The sequence below is a fragment of the Rhinopithecus roxellana genome, chromosome 7 (genome assembly GCF_007565055.1).
Source record: "Rhinopithecus roxellana isolate Shanxi Qingling chromosome 7, ASM756505v1, whole genome shotgun sequence".
Taxonomy (NCBI): Eukaryota; Metazoa; Chordata; class Mammalia; order Primates; family Cercopithecidae; genus Rhinopithecus; species Rhinopithecus roxellana.
The window spans coordinates 31,209,323-31,223,686 of NC_044555.1; the positions used below are offsets into that span (position 1 = coordinate 31,209,323).

The window sequence follows — 14,364 nt, forward strand, 5'->3', positions numbered from 1 at the left end:
CCACAAGAAATATATGTAGAGTTCTACTTTGTGATGTCCTATAATCTTTTGTAAATATATACTGTCTATTCACGCACCTGCAAAAGAAGGGGCAGGTGTTTTTCTTACCTGGTTGTTGGACATTTTTTTCCCCTAAAGGAATGTAATTTCCAAATGACAAGTAGAGGGAAACTATCTCTTTGTTTAAAATTAATTCTTGGTTTTTACATTTTCTGATTGATAGTATGATTAGTTATCTAAGCCTTTGTTCTTTCTTCTAATATTTCATTCTTAGGGTCTAGCCAGGCCTCCCAGAGGTCTCCAACTGGGGTTAGTTTTCTTCACTGGAAAAAAAAGTAAACATGCAGTGAAAAATGGCATTGTCTAATCAACATGGGGAAAGTCAATCCACCTTCTCTTGCAGGAAGGGTTCCTTCCTGAATACCCTTAGACACTTTTTAATTACAGATTTATTTCATATGTTGTCATCAATATACTAATACAGATGTTCCTCAAAATATGATGTGGTTAAATCCCAATAAACCCACCACAAATTGAAAATATTTTAAGTGGAAAATGCACTTAATACACCTAACCTACCAAATATCATAGTTTAGCCTAGCTACCTTAAACGTGCTCAGAACACTTAGATTAGCCTACAGTTGGGCAAAATAATCTAACAGAAAGCATATTTTATAATAGAGGGTTGGATATCTAAGTTTTAAATACGATATTGAAAGTGACAGACAGAATGGTTATATGGGTACTTGAAGTATGGTTTCTACTGAATGTGTATTGCTTTAACACCATCATAAAGTTAAAAACTATAAGTCGGAGACCGTCTGTATTCTATATAATATCTCTCCTTGTATTTTCTTCTCCTCTTTTTGATGACTGCAATCACAGCAGGTGAAAGAAAATCCACCAATGCAAGCCAGCTCGTTGGGTTTTCTAATAAAAGGCCCAGTGGTGTACAGTGTTGACTAAGATGGAGCATAGGTGTTAGCTCTTGACATTGCTTATCAGATATAAGAGAATCCTGAGACAGAATGAATAATGGCATGTTGATGGTGCTTTCCTTATGGTATTTTTGTCAGAGCAACAATGAACTGCCCCTCTTACAGGCCATGTGCTATGACATTTCAGTCCCTCATGTAGCATGTGGGCACTCTACTAGCTATTAAATATTATAGGGTGATGATACACCAGGCAAAGAATATAAAATGAAAACAGAGACTTTGACATTTGGTAGACATGGTTCAAATTCTGGCTTTGCTATTTTCTAGGAGTGTGGCTCTTGGCATATCACCGAACATTTCTCCAAGCCTCAGTTTCCTCATGTGTAAAATTAGATAATGATAATTTTAATTGATAATAGTAGCTACGTCACAGAGTTCTTTAAAAGATTGAAGAAGTAATGCAGTAGAGAGAGGAAGTGTAACTAAGTGATTAAGACTGTAGGTTCTAGAGTCAGATTGCCTGTGTTCAAATACCAACTCTGCCACTTGCTAGCTGTGACCGAGAGCAAATTACTTTGTCTTTGTTGCTGGTTAGGTTCCAGGAAGCAGAACCTGAAACAACGGTTAGCAGACAGGATATATATTAAGGCATGCCCTTAGGATTGGCAGCTGTGGAAGGGAGAAGGAAGCAGGAGTGGGCATAGGGAGAACTTGGGCTGCAATGCAGTTCCAGAGAAGGCCTCAGCTGACCCCAGAGGGAGTTCCAGAACTAGAATGACCCTTCAGAGTGGGTGGTCTCAAGTTGGAGCTTGGGAATCAGGTATTTACAGCCTATGGTGATCAGTCACTGGATGCAACTGCTGCTGGAAGGAGGCATGACCTAGGTGACAGAGTTTTTTTTAGCAGAGGCAATCTCCAAAGAGGGCTGACATCAGTAGGCCCTCTTCTGGCAGCACTCCTAGCAGCTGGGAATAAGTCTTTCATTCTTGAAGGGGGCCTGCGTGGTTCATCACAATGTCCACCACAGTCTACCTCCATATTCTCATCTGCAAAATGGGGATAATAATAGTACCGACCTCACCAGTACAGGCAAGTGTTCAAGGAATAGCAGTCATGGAGCCATAGTCAGACTCTCAGATTTGTTAAATTTTACTGATGGAAAGGGTCTTAGAAATCAGTGGACCATTCGCTTTAAGAAGCAAGGAAGCCAGAGCACAGTGAGAGGAAGTGATTTGCCAAGTTCACTAGTGGAATAACCACAGAGCCAGTGAGCCATAAAGGGAGCCATGTGACTGGGCTTATACAGTCCCTCACTTCATGTTGGTGAAGCAAATACATAATTTACGTCCATTAATGTCAGCTCCTTCACCTGCAACTCTTGGTGCAGGAATGAACTTTGGCTTTTATTCCATTTTGTTTGTGACAAGGATCATGCAAGAGCTGGAGGAACCACATAAACGTTATTCCAAAATTGCCAATGTCCTTCTTGATTGTTTAGAATCTGAGGAAGCTGACCAGCATTGGTCTTTATGGGAAAACTTTTCTCTGACTCTCTGAGACTGACCACTTTTGCCTCTTTGCTTTTATTCCAAGGGTTCTACGCCAGCCAGTGGACAGGATTTACTTTGCAGGCACCGAGACTGCCACACACTGGAGCGGCTACATGGAGGGGGCTGTAGAGGCCGGGGAGAGAGCGGCCCGAGAGGTAGGGTCCGGCGTCACAGATTATGGGGAAGGACGCAACTCATGGTCCGGACATGTAGGTCAAAGATGTCTGAGAGCCTGGAGACCAACTCTCAAATGACCCCTATCTTTAGACCCATAAAGTACCATTTTAACTATTGTCTCAGGTGAAGTGAATACCTTAGCCCGAAGTAATAATGAAAATACCTAACGTGTCACCCAAGGTAAAAAGAACCCATCGGGCAAATGATCAACCTGACTATACTTGAAAGATAACCTAGGTCTGATATTCTAGAACCAAACATGCTTCTATTAGGACTCAAAATTCAATTCATTTCACAGGAAAGATTTTCTGACAGTTCCTCTGATCTCATCCCTATCTGAGGTGTGTTCACAACTATTAAAATTTATGGTAAGCCTAATGATTGGAACCTCTTCACCACAGGAGAAAGACCTTTTGGTGCCTCTTAAAGGTTGAGTGGAGTGTTCTGGCCTTTACCTTGGTGTTTTTGATGGATATCTCAAGAGACAGTTACTTAGTCCTTTATTTAGGGAGCAGATTAGAAGAAAGATGGTGTCACTTTTGCTATTTGCCAATGTGTTCTTTTGTTTCAGATCCTGCATGCCATGGGGAAGATTCCAGAGGATGAAGTCTGGCAGTCAGAACCAGAGTCTGTGGTAGGCTATTTTATTTCATGAAATTAGATATCTTTTCTCCAAAACCCATCATTTGCAAGAAGAGCACACTTGTATATATTCACATACCTTTTCCTAAGTGAGTCAACTAAGTGATTTACCTAATTGATTTCAACATGAATGTTTAAATAAGTATCATGGGTTAGGGCAGAGGTGAGAGATTTAGATGAACTTTGATAAATTTGTAGCTGCCACATTCATTACAGATTATTAGGAAAAAATATTTTTTGATGAGGAGGGAGACATTTCTCAGAGACTTCTAAAAATAATAACTCAATAAATGCCAGTCGAATAAATATCTAGCCTGGTGATTCTCAACAAGAGGTAGGAAAAGAAAGGAAAGTGTGTTAGCATCTCCTTTCCAGGGACAAACAGAGGGAATGAAATGGAGAATATTTATATTAAAATTTTGTTTTTAATATACTCATAATTTTTGTAAAAAAATCCTAGGAAGTTTTCCTGGCTGGAAGGAGGGATGCATAGAGGTTAGAGTGAAAACACACGTTAGAGGACAAGGTCACAAAGCTCAGAATTATTGCTCTATCCTTTTAAGTGTGAAGTCAAAGAGAATAGGCCTGCCACTCCAAAGTCATTCTCTTGGTGCTTCTGCCAGGGATGGGATTGTGGGCTGTGAGGACCACTGATTCATTTACTAACAAGTGTTTATGGCACACGTGTTCTGCATCAGCCATTGTGGCAAAGACACAGCAGCATTTTTGTGGAGCTCAACATCTGGTGGAGAATGCAGATGATAACCAAAAAGTACGGAATAGTGAAGGAGACATGCTGAGAAAAAAATGCAAAAGGAAAACGTCATCCTAGGCTGGGGGCTCAGGAAAGAAAGCCTCCCTAAGGAAGTGAAGGGTCCAGTGAGGAAGACAGAGTAAACAGTATAAGCAGAGGAAACATCGTGTTTAATGGTCTAGAGGTTGGCAAGAATGGGTCATGTTCAGAGAGCTGGAGGAAGTACAGACTTTCTGGAATAAAGTGCACAAGCCCTGTACTAATATCCAGTGTTTTGTGAACCCAGGACGTCCCTGCGCAGCCCATCACCATGACCTTCTTGGAGAGATATTTGCCCTCCGTGCCAGGCCTGCTCAGGCTGATTGGATTGACCACCATCTTTTCAGCAACGGCTCTTGGCTTCCTGGCCCACAAAAGGGGGCTATTTATGCGAGTCTAAAGAGAGAGGGTGTCTGTAATCACACTGTCTTCTTACTGTATTTGGAGTATGGGTTTGGGGAAAGAGTTGCAGTAAAGTTCCATGAAGACAAATAATGTGGAGTGAGGCAGGGAGCGTGAAGTAAGTCCAACTCTGACTGTAAAATACATGGTATCTCTTTCTCCATTGTGGCTGCTGCTTAGTGTCCCTTACCTGGCTTAGCGTTCTGTTTCAACAGTTTCCAAGTGTATTGCCCTCAGAATCTTTAGAATAGTTAAATTGGCTTGTTCAAGGTTCTTGCTGCCCCACAACACACCTTGCCCATGCACAAGCAATGAGTTTTTTCCTACCACTGTGACTTTGTGCTTGTTCTTCCTCTTACCTGTAATAGCCTCACCTTCCCAAGTTCTTTGCATTTGTCCTTAGAATGCTGTATTGTTACAGCTGAAAGACATTAAAGACCATTTAGTCCTCACCTGTTTTAGAGTTGAGCAAACTGAAGCCGACAGAGGTGGAACTTAATTACCTAAGAGCCACAATAAGCCACTGGTATCTCGGGGACTAGAACACAAATCCAATGCCTTTCCCACCTCCCTGGATGTATTCCCCAATTATCCTCCTTCACTCCCTGTTATTGTCACTGATGGTGTCCCCTTGTGTGGATTTACTCTGTGCTAAGTTGTCTTGCACTACTTAAATGCTACTCAGTATATAGCCTTAAGTCCTACTGTTTTGTGCAGTGTCTCCAGCTGATTTTAGCTTTTTGGATGGTAGAAATTTTATCTCTTCTTCCTTTTGTATCCTCCATTGTATCTTCATACAAAGAACAATACACATTTGGGTAATTAAAAATAAAAGTTGATTGACCATATCTGCTGTCCTTTCTTTTTGGATAATGACTTTCAAGCTTTGAATAGATCAAATCAAGATCCAGTATTAGGTATATAATTGTGACTTTAAAGCAGTTAGTCAAAATTTCCTTGAAGCCTGGATGATGCATGCATTTTGATTGCATGATCTATCATGGTGGCATATGTGTGAGCACGTTGAAAATGATTTATAATGATATGGTAAGAATGCTAAAAGACACAGTACCTTGCCTTCACTACCCCAAAAAATACCTGTCAAAATAAATGACATATTAATAAGCAAGATGCTTAAACTATTAAGCTAATTATAAAATTTCAGTTGACATTTCATATTCCTTCTCGGTGCAAAGCTTTTTACTAGGTACACTCATTAATTTGAAACTGCAGTTTCACAGTCCATTAAATTTTATTTGGACTATTTTTTAAATGATATCATCATCTCAAAGCACTCATACCTCTCGACTCCCACTGTCAGCTTTCATCGGGATGTCTTTTAAATCCATAAATGGTCATTCTTATACTCTCGTTTAAAAAATGAAGCTTATTCTCAGCATAAGTGAAATTGAAGAAATCTCCCAAGATTAATTAATAATAGTATGCAGTTTCTGATTTTACAGTGGCATTAACATGTATGAATTTATGGGAAATTTAGGGACTGTCTTACTCTATTTTGTGTTACTATAACAAAATATCACAGACTGAGTAATTTATAGTGAACAGAAATTTATTGACTCATGATTGTGGAGACTGGGAAGTCCAAGATCAAGGAACTGGCATTTTGCGAGGGCCTTTTTGCTGTGTGGCAGAAGGCATCACATGGGTGAGAGAGAGCAAGAGAGGGCTAAACTCATCCTTTTATAAGGAATCCACTCCTGTGATAACAAACCCACTGCCACGATAAGAGTATTAACCCATTTATGAAAGTGGTGCCTTCATGACCCAAACATCTTTCATTATTAGGTCTCATCAAAACCACTGCACTGGGGATCAAAGTTCCAACACATGAAGTTTGGGGGATACATCCAATCCATAGCAGAGACTAAATGGGAAAATTAAAGAACCCACCAAGATTTTCTTTGTAACCATGTTTTTAAATCTCTCTAAAAATGTACATGGCATGGGGTGTCTTGAGCATCTCCAAAAAGGTCTCCCTAAAAGTTGATCACATTGTTAGCTCTAATGCATCTGCTAAGAAAGAGTCAAGGGCTGGCCACAGTGGCTCACACCTGTAATCCTAGCACTTTGGAAGGCTGAGGCAGGCAGATCGCTTGAGCTCAGGAGGCCAGCCTAGGCAACATGGTGAAATCCCACCTCTAGAAAAAATGCAAAAATTAACCAGGCATGGTGGTATGTGCCTGTAGTCCCAGCTACTGGGGAGGCTGAGGCAGGAAATTGAACCTGGGAGGCGGGGGTTGCAGTGAACTGAGATCACACTCCAGCCTGGGTGACAGAGTGAGACTGTCAAAAAAAAAAAAAAAAGGAATCGCCTTCTCCAAAAATGTCCTAGATCACTCATTCTCCAGCTGAATGAGGTGTCCCTTTTCTTTGCTTTCCCAATGTCACATACATTGACCTCTTGTTCTGTGCTGACCACATGATATTGCAATTGTGTCATCTTGTTAAGTTACATGATTTGACTGAGGTGCCAAGTTACGTTAAATATCAGTTACCAAGGTGAGTCCTGAGATAGACAAAAATAGAAAACTTCAAAGGAAAGATATAAAAAAAAAGTTGTTTTTTTTTTTTTTCTGTTGTAACCCCTCACCAGTTCTGAGAATATAAAAGTAGTGGAGAGGGTTTTCGAAGGGGCAGATTTGTAAAGAGATCTCTTTAGAGAGAGCTGCCATTCTCTGGGTCCAACACAGTACCAAAGGGAGGGATGGGGACGCTGCCTTCTCACTCCGAGTCTAGCGAGAGGAGCATCAAGAAAACCCCTTTGAGAGCTTGACACACCTCTGAAGAATCAAAGCCCTCAATTCTGCTCAAGATAGTTTTGACCAGAGAGTTAGGGGCTGCCACAGCGACTGCCAGAAAATATATGCTAAGCAGGGATTAAAATTGTCTACCCAAAGGAGAGGCACTGCCTGTTTTGTGGCAGTCAAGGTTACAGCCAGAGGGAGAGTCTCTGAAAAAAAAAACACCCAAAAGTGTCCTCACAAGAAAGAGTTAGTTCTCATAACAGCCAGGCTTGGATCATATAAAACTATCTTATAAGAAGACCAGTCAAGTAGGAGTGTTCAGTAAACCACTTTCCCTCATTTCTTTCCACACCCAACCCATAAAGTCCCAGAATCCACGGTTTAAGCTAAGCAAGGAAGGAGTAGAGAAGGAAAGGAAAAGCTTACACATGCCCCCTGCAAGACTGCACAGCTGTCCCTGAAGCTGGTCTTAACTGGAAGAGGGGAGAAGACTGAGCTCTAAATCAAGTTCAGAGACTTGATTATTCCACAGTATTGGACATCCAAATTACTGAATTGAGACTGTGGTTTGTGACTCAAGGAAGTCATAGGATTGTCTCTTATTTAAGAGGAATTGATGATAGAGTCATAGACCTGCCAGGGTTTTCAAATACAAGAAATGGAGAAACTTCCCTCACTGAGCAGGTCTAAATGAACAGTGGAAGACAAAAAATAAAGTGATTTATTTACATCCCATTCAATACACTGGTATTATTATCATCTATTCTTGAAATCAGAGATGGTTTTCTATTCATCTTTTCATCCTCCGTATTTCCTGTGGTGCCTAAGCCATCATAATGTCTAAAAAATAATAGATGAATGGATTCTTGTAATTTTTATTTTAATTCTGAATTGACAATCCTATGATACTTACTCAGCAAACAGAACGCTCCTATGCTGTTTTGTAGAAAGCCAACTTAAATTTTTTGTCATACTTATTTTGAAGCGTCAGTTGTCTTCTTACTATATTTCAGTTGAGATAGCACTAACTGGTTGGATACAGTTTCCTTCTTGGGTAGACTGATGGATCTAAAGTTATGCTTCTCAACTGTGAGTGTATAATAAAATGACGGGGGACTTTGGAAAGACCCCTTGTACCTGACTAAACACATGAAGAATTGAATACAGCAGGCTGGTAGGTGGTGAGTGTCTTCACAGACCTTCTCTGTGAAGGTCATAACCAAGCACTAAGAATTACTGGTTCAAAGATGCAGTAAAGCTCGGAGATCTGGCATTGAGCTTTTTTCACAAGACTGCTGCTCAGCCTCCATTCTCTTTTACTTACCGAGCTATATTGAAGTAAAAAATAATATGCTAATAACATACTTAGAATAAAAGCAAACAGTGTTGCTCCCTAAAAGTTAAGCATCTGGGCCGGGTGCAGTGGCTCACCCCTGTAATCCTAGCACTTTGGGAGGCTGAGGTAAGCAGACCACTTGAGGTCAGGAGTTCAAGACCAGCCTGGGCAACATGATGAAACCCCGTCTCTGCTAAAAATACAAAAATTAACCAGGTGTGGTGGTGCATGCCTATAGTCCCAGCTACTTGGGAAGTTAAGGCAAGAGAATTACTTGGGAGGTGGAGGTTGTAGTTAGCTGAGATCGTGCCACCACACTCCAATCTGGGCAACAGAGCAAGACTCCATCTCAAAAACAATTAAATTAAATTAAATTAAATTAAAAGTTAAGCATCAATTTAACAAGTAAAGAGTGATACGTGTTTCCTAGATCATAAGAACTACTTGATTAAAGAAAGACTATCTTGATTGGAAGGCATGGTTGTCTTGCACTGGGTAACCCCCACAAGTAGAGCCTCAAACAAGGGCTTTTATGGAGACCATTCACTCTGGAAAGTGATCCCAGGGAGCAGAACTGTGAAACAAGGAAGGTGGGAGAACCAATCCAAGGGTGTATTATTGAGCTGGTCACTGCTGTGGGATACAGGGACTCAGTCCTTCTGGGGACCCTTTAAGGAGTCTTGCACAATGTACCCTAGAATAGTTAAAGTGTTCCCTGGAATGTTAACTCCCTTGAACTTCCAGGTTTGCCCATGAATTGGAATAGCCACTGGGGAAGGTGCTGATGTCAGCTTGCACATCTGGTTGCCGTGTCAATGGCTAGAGTAAAAAGATGGGCTGAGAGGATACAGTGGTGCCTAAGAGGTGTGATGTATAGGAACCAATATACAACTTAAAAGAATTTTATTGAAAGAAGCATGGTATTTCATTTATTTATTTTTTCTTTAAATTGTTTTTCTTTGTCCAAGGGAGAGACATGTTGAATCTTAGAAAAACAACCTGTTTACGTGACAGTCTCACGGATATTTTAGTTATAAAGAGAACATCTCAATTTGGGATCTTTAAGGCTTTACAGCTGGGATAAATCCCATCTATCAGTAAGGTCTCATGCCAGAAAGATGTCTAGGAAACATTGAATGTTTGCCATGCCTGTGGTTCCCTTTTTAAAAGTTGGTCAGAAATGAATCTTTGCAGAAATGTCACCTGGTTTTTTGACCCTACTAACTGGCCACAACTGATTGGACTAGGATTGATTCCTGAGTCAAAGCACTCTATAGGTGTCCAGTGGTCCATAAGTTGACCTGGCTGAAAGCCTTTCTATGACAGTGGTGAAGACAACGTTGATACAAGGAGAGAGCAGGTTAAGTCACAGGAAATGGGAGAATGAAGCCCAAATCTGAGTGGCTGCTGTGCCATGTGACCTATGGTGGCATCTCCATAGTAATGACCAATGCTCTGGGACATCATGAGAGTTGAATGAACCACAGTGGAGCTGATCTCCTCTACTTCCTGACTGCCCCTAGTTTCCCTATGGAAACAGAGTATACCTAACAGAGACATCTTTTCTCTGCCAACAGTCACCTGCCCTCCCGCCTGCTTCCTTTCAAACGTTAACTCTGCTTGTCCCCAGTTACTAGTCCTCTGTCATTGCATACCCTTTAGGATCTTGTCTCCTGGTCCTGGCCAATATGTTAGGATCACTTTACTTCTTTCTTAGCCTTGGCCTCAAACTAAGAAGGACAGGTCTTATACGAAAGCAATGGTAGTTTTCTTACCCACTCCTCATTTCAATAATGGAGTAAATCTTGCAACCAAATAGAATAATCTAGAATGTTCTGGACTCTAGGGGAATGTGTAGAGTTTGTGGAAAAGGGTTCCTCGCTCTTAAAAACAGACACGTGAGAAAACAGACGCATTCTATCTTCCTTGAGATGTTACAAGTATCTGGATGTGACATTTATAATTGCTACAGCCATCTAATTTTTAGGCCAAGGATGAGGTCCATACACAGAGAAGGTTAAGGCCAAAAAAGTTACAAAGAAATCAAACATCAGCCCTGATACACCCTTCTCCCAGCCTATCCAATTTTAGCAAGTCTGGTCATATGAGAAATAAATTCAACCATTTTGAATATAGGCTTTCTGTCACAGTACAGAACATCCTAAAAGATCCACCTCACTTGACACAATTTTAAGACCTTCTTATAAGATTGCCTTTGGATGACAATAATGCTTATTATTAATTATACTATAACAACAGTTACTTTTATTAAATATTAATTACAAAATGCTGTACATCATCTTATTTTATCCTGATTCCACTCACATCATAGGGAAAATCCACCCTGTGAGACACTTAGTGATGTGGAAAGTAGGCTTCTGTGTGGTAAGAGTGAAAGCAGTAGACTATCTAGAAGGCCTGGAAAGTTAGTTGTCCAGGCCAGAGACTCTGGTGGCTTGGTCTAGAGTAATACAGATACAGATCCATGGAGATCCATGAAGATCCAAGTGGAGGTGTTGAGTAGGCTTTTGGCTATGTACATTAGAGTTCCAGGGAGAGGTTGGGGCTGGTGATATAATTTGGGAAGCTGTGGGATTGAGTGTAAACAGAGCAATATTTGAAGATGAGCCCTGAGACACCCAACCATTAAATGTGAAATGTTCAATATCTATTTACTCAATTATAAACAGCTGTGATCCCCCAAAAGACATATATATCTAAGAGCTCTGACAAATTATGTACTCAGATTGCAGTGATTTCACTGTAATCATTCATTATAATCTCCACTATTGCAGCTTTTCAGCTATTATAGTAAGCTGAAGTAAAAAAGTTAGTAATAATTGTTTTAAAATCTTTTAAAAACATTTCTGTTATATATTTCTGGGGTTTGGACACCTGGTTAAACAATCTGCTACTGTATTTATGTATTTGCTTATTGTCTGCTACTTCCCAGAGAATTTGAGACAACATCCAGCAACACATTTAAATACCAAGTTAACAAAACAAAACACAAGGAGATGGTGTGTGAGCAGTAAGTGGATGAGGAGAAGGTGGTCAAGCAGGTGGGCACAGGGAAGGCCAACTGCTGTCTAGGTAGGGAATCTGAGGGACTCCAGCAAAGACCCATTGACCAAGACCTGAAAATGTTTTTGTTTCATTTTATCACACTGTCTGAAATGTCACTTCAGAAATCCTCTTAGAGTGGGGTCTGTCAAAATGCACCTTTGGCCCACCAAATGGATTCCTGGCACATCTCACTTTAGTGTTAATAAACTTTATCAAATTGTGGTTAACTCAGGAAAAAGGTCAACTCAGGGAAAAAGTCTACTCCAAAGATGAAATTCTGGGCAACACCAGCACAAGGTGACTTCAGGATGTTGGAAGACTCTATGATTCTTCCTTCCCTATCACCCTCTGAACTCTTCTTTCTGTTGGCCTCCTTAATGTCAGCTCTTCCTCATGTTTCTCCGTGATTTCCTCTGGAGAGCTTTCAGTGGGTGACTGTCTCCTTTTTCAAGATCCTGCTGATGGTAAGAAGAGGACTCCAAATATGTCCTGTACTTCCCAGGGGTCAGCAGGCAAGCTAAAATGACACTTTTCATAGCTTGACCTCAGAAGGTTGGGTTCCCTATTTGAAACGGCTCTATGAAAAAGTGGATGGATGAAAAAACTAGAACAAAGATAGGAAAGCGAGGAAGGCTCTGATAATTTCTATAGGCCTTTGGTCCACCCAGCTGACTATGGCCCAAGAAACTTCCCCTGGGGCTTGTACCTGGGGGAAGTGCTACTCCCTCTGCCTTAGGTGTCCTGCCCTGTTGCCAGCCTGGAGAATTTCTACATTTCGTCTTTAGTCACTCAGTTCCAGAATTTCCTCTTTTGAGAAGCCAATGAGAGGAGAGTCACCTGGATCCAGTGAGGCTCTTTCTCCACCCCAACCCATCCAGGCTGGCAGTGCCAAAAACACCATATGCCCAGCTTAGTAGGGTGAGCCAGATAGGCAGACAGGGAAGAGCAGCAGGGTCCTAGTGTTGCTGGCAGATTATTCAATCGAGGCTCTGCAGAGGCTAATCCAGGTGCATTCAAGGGCCCAGTATTCAGTAGGCATGCAAAAAGTCATATTCAACCAGGGAGCAAGACATTGGCAGCACCTGGGTGCCAGTCATATCCCTGCCCCAAAGGGATCTGTGATGAAAACAGGGTAGTTAAAGTGCCCAGTGCAGACCACAGGCCTCGGACTGGATCTCAGATCCCATCCTCTCTCAGAGATGGGTCTGCCTCAGGGTACACGACCAAGGCTCCATGCCCAGTAGCCATTAGCAATTCCTTATCCTCTGCTCCTTATGTGTAGGGTTCTCCTGTCTGAGCCTACAAGTGTGTCTTTCCTAGATTTCCTGTTATTATCCTCTGCCAACCTGTCCCCACCAAGACACCCTGGACCTGTTTGCCTGAAACCCAGACTGAGGATGGCTAAGTCCTTGTGTGGCAAGCCCATCTTCTCCTCTGTTTCCTGACCACTAAGGCTGTCTTTTCCCTTTGCTCACCCTGGCCATCCCACCATATTGAGTCTGTCCCAGGAGAGGGCATTGTGCCAGGCATGGGCCCCCTTCTCCCTGTCTCAGAGGGACTGCTGTGCAGAGCCCTCATTTCCCTGGATGCCGATCCGTGAAGGATGTGATCTGCTGAGTGCTCAAAAGCACCCACCTGATGCCAAACGACCCTTATATTATCCCAATACTGCTTTCTCTCTTTACCTAAGCGGAAATTTTTACCATGGATTCATGTGTGGGAGTGGGGAGAAAGTTAGCCCAACTCTGAGAAGCCAAGGGCACTCTTCCTGGGTACACCCAGTGTCAGTCCTAGCCCTTGGAGTAAGCTGGAGCGAGACTGGATATATTTTTTCTCTTTTCTGTGCTTGTTAATTTTAATTTGTTAATTTTGCATTTCAGCCAGATACTCAGCTTCCCCTAGAGGCCAGACTTGTCATAAATGATCGGATGAAATAAATAATGAATAAATGCTTCTCTCTTGGATTCCAATTTAAATCGAAGGAGCCCTGGTGAGATCTGAGGACTGGTTCTGTCAATTATTTCCTCCAGACTGACCTTTGGTTACTAATTGGCTCATTTAAATTCATTCTTTTGAGGGCATGTTACAATGGAAGTGAAATAATTAAAGAGCAGAAAACTTGAATTTGTGCTTGGATATGTTTGAAGGTATGTCATTACCGTTCTGATACTGGGCACCATACGAAATTGTGGTCCTGGGAAATGACAGTGGGTTTTACTTTTTCTCATGCAAGTGATGTCTTGTAGTAAAACCTGGATCCTTGATCCCTGCTTGCTTATCTCTCTATCTATACCAAAAATACTGGCATAAGACAGTGCTTGACTTTTTCACATCACATCACACAGAAAAAAAAAATTGATTGCATTTGTTTTGGCACACTGGGTAAATGGATACAGTTATTGAATGCATGGAAGCTAGTAGCTTAGGGGCTGTGGCCACCCAGGTTCCTTTTCCTCTGGCTGGAGAACTGATAGCCTCCAGATCTCTACATAGATACCACCCATTTGTGGTGGGGTCTATCATTTGGGGAGACATTAAAGAAGCATTTCAAAAAATACGTAATTTCGAATCTTCATGGAGGGAAAACAAAAGCAGTGATAAGAGCATTCTTTCCTATGTTTGTTGACCATTCGTATATCTTCTTTTGTGAAGTGACTCAGGAATGGAAAACCAAACATCATATGTTCTCACTGAT

General features: G+C 41.5%; 1 protein-coding gene across 1 annotated transcript in view; it reads left to right on the plus strand.

The window, feature by feature from the left end:
- MAOB (monoamine oxidase B) overlaps positions 1-5,350 on the plus strand; it is a 124,294-nt gene extending 118,944 nt beyond the window's left edge. The window contains exons 13-15 of the mRNA XM_010352846.1: positions 2,532-2,643; positions 3,237-3,299; positions 4,348-5,350. Of these exons, the coding sequence (XP_010351148.1) occupies positions 2,532-2,643; positions 3,237-3,299; positions 4,348-4,500 (328 nt within the window). The 3' untranslated portion in view covers positions 4,501-5,350. The remainder of the gene's footprint in view (positions 1-2,531; positions 2,644-3,236; positions 3,300-4,347) is intronic.
- The last annotated feature ends 9,014 nt before the right edge of the window (positions 5,351-14,364 follow it).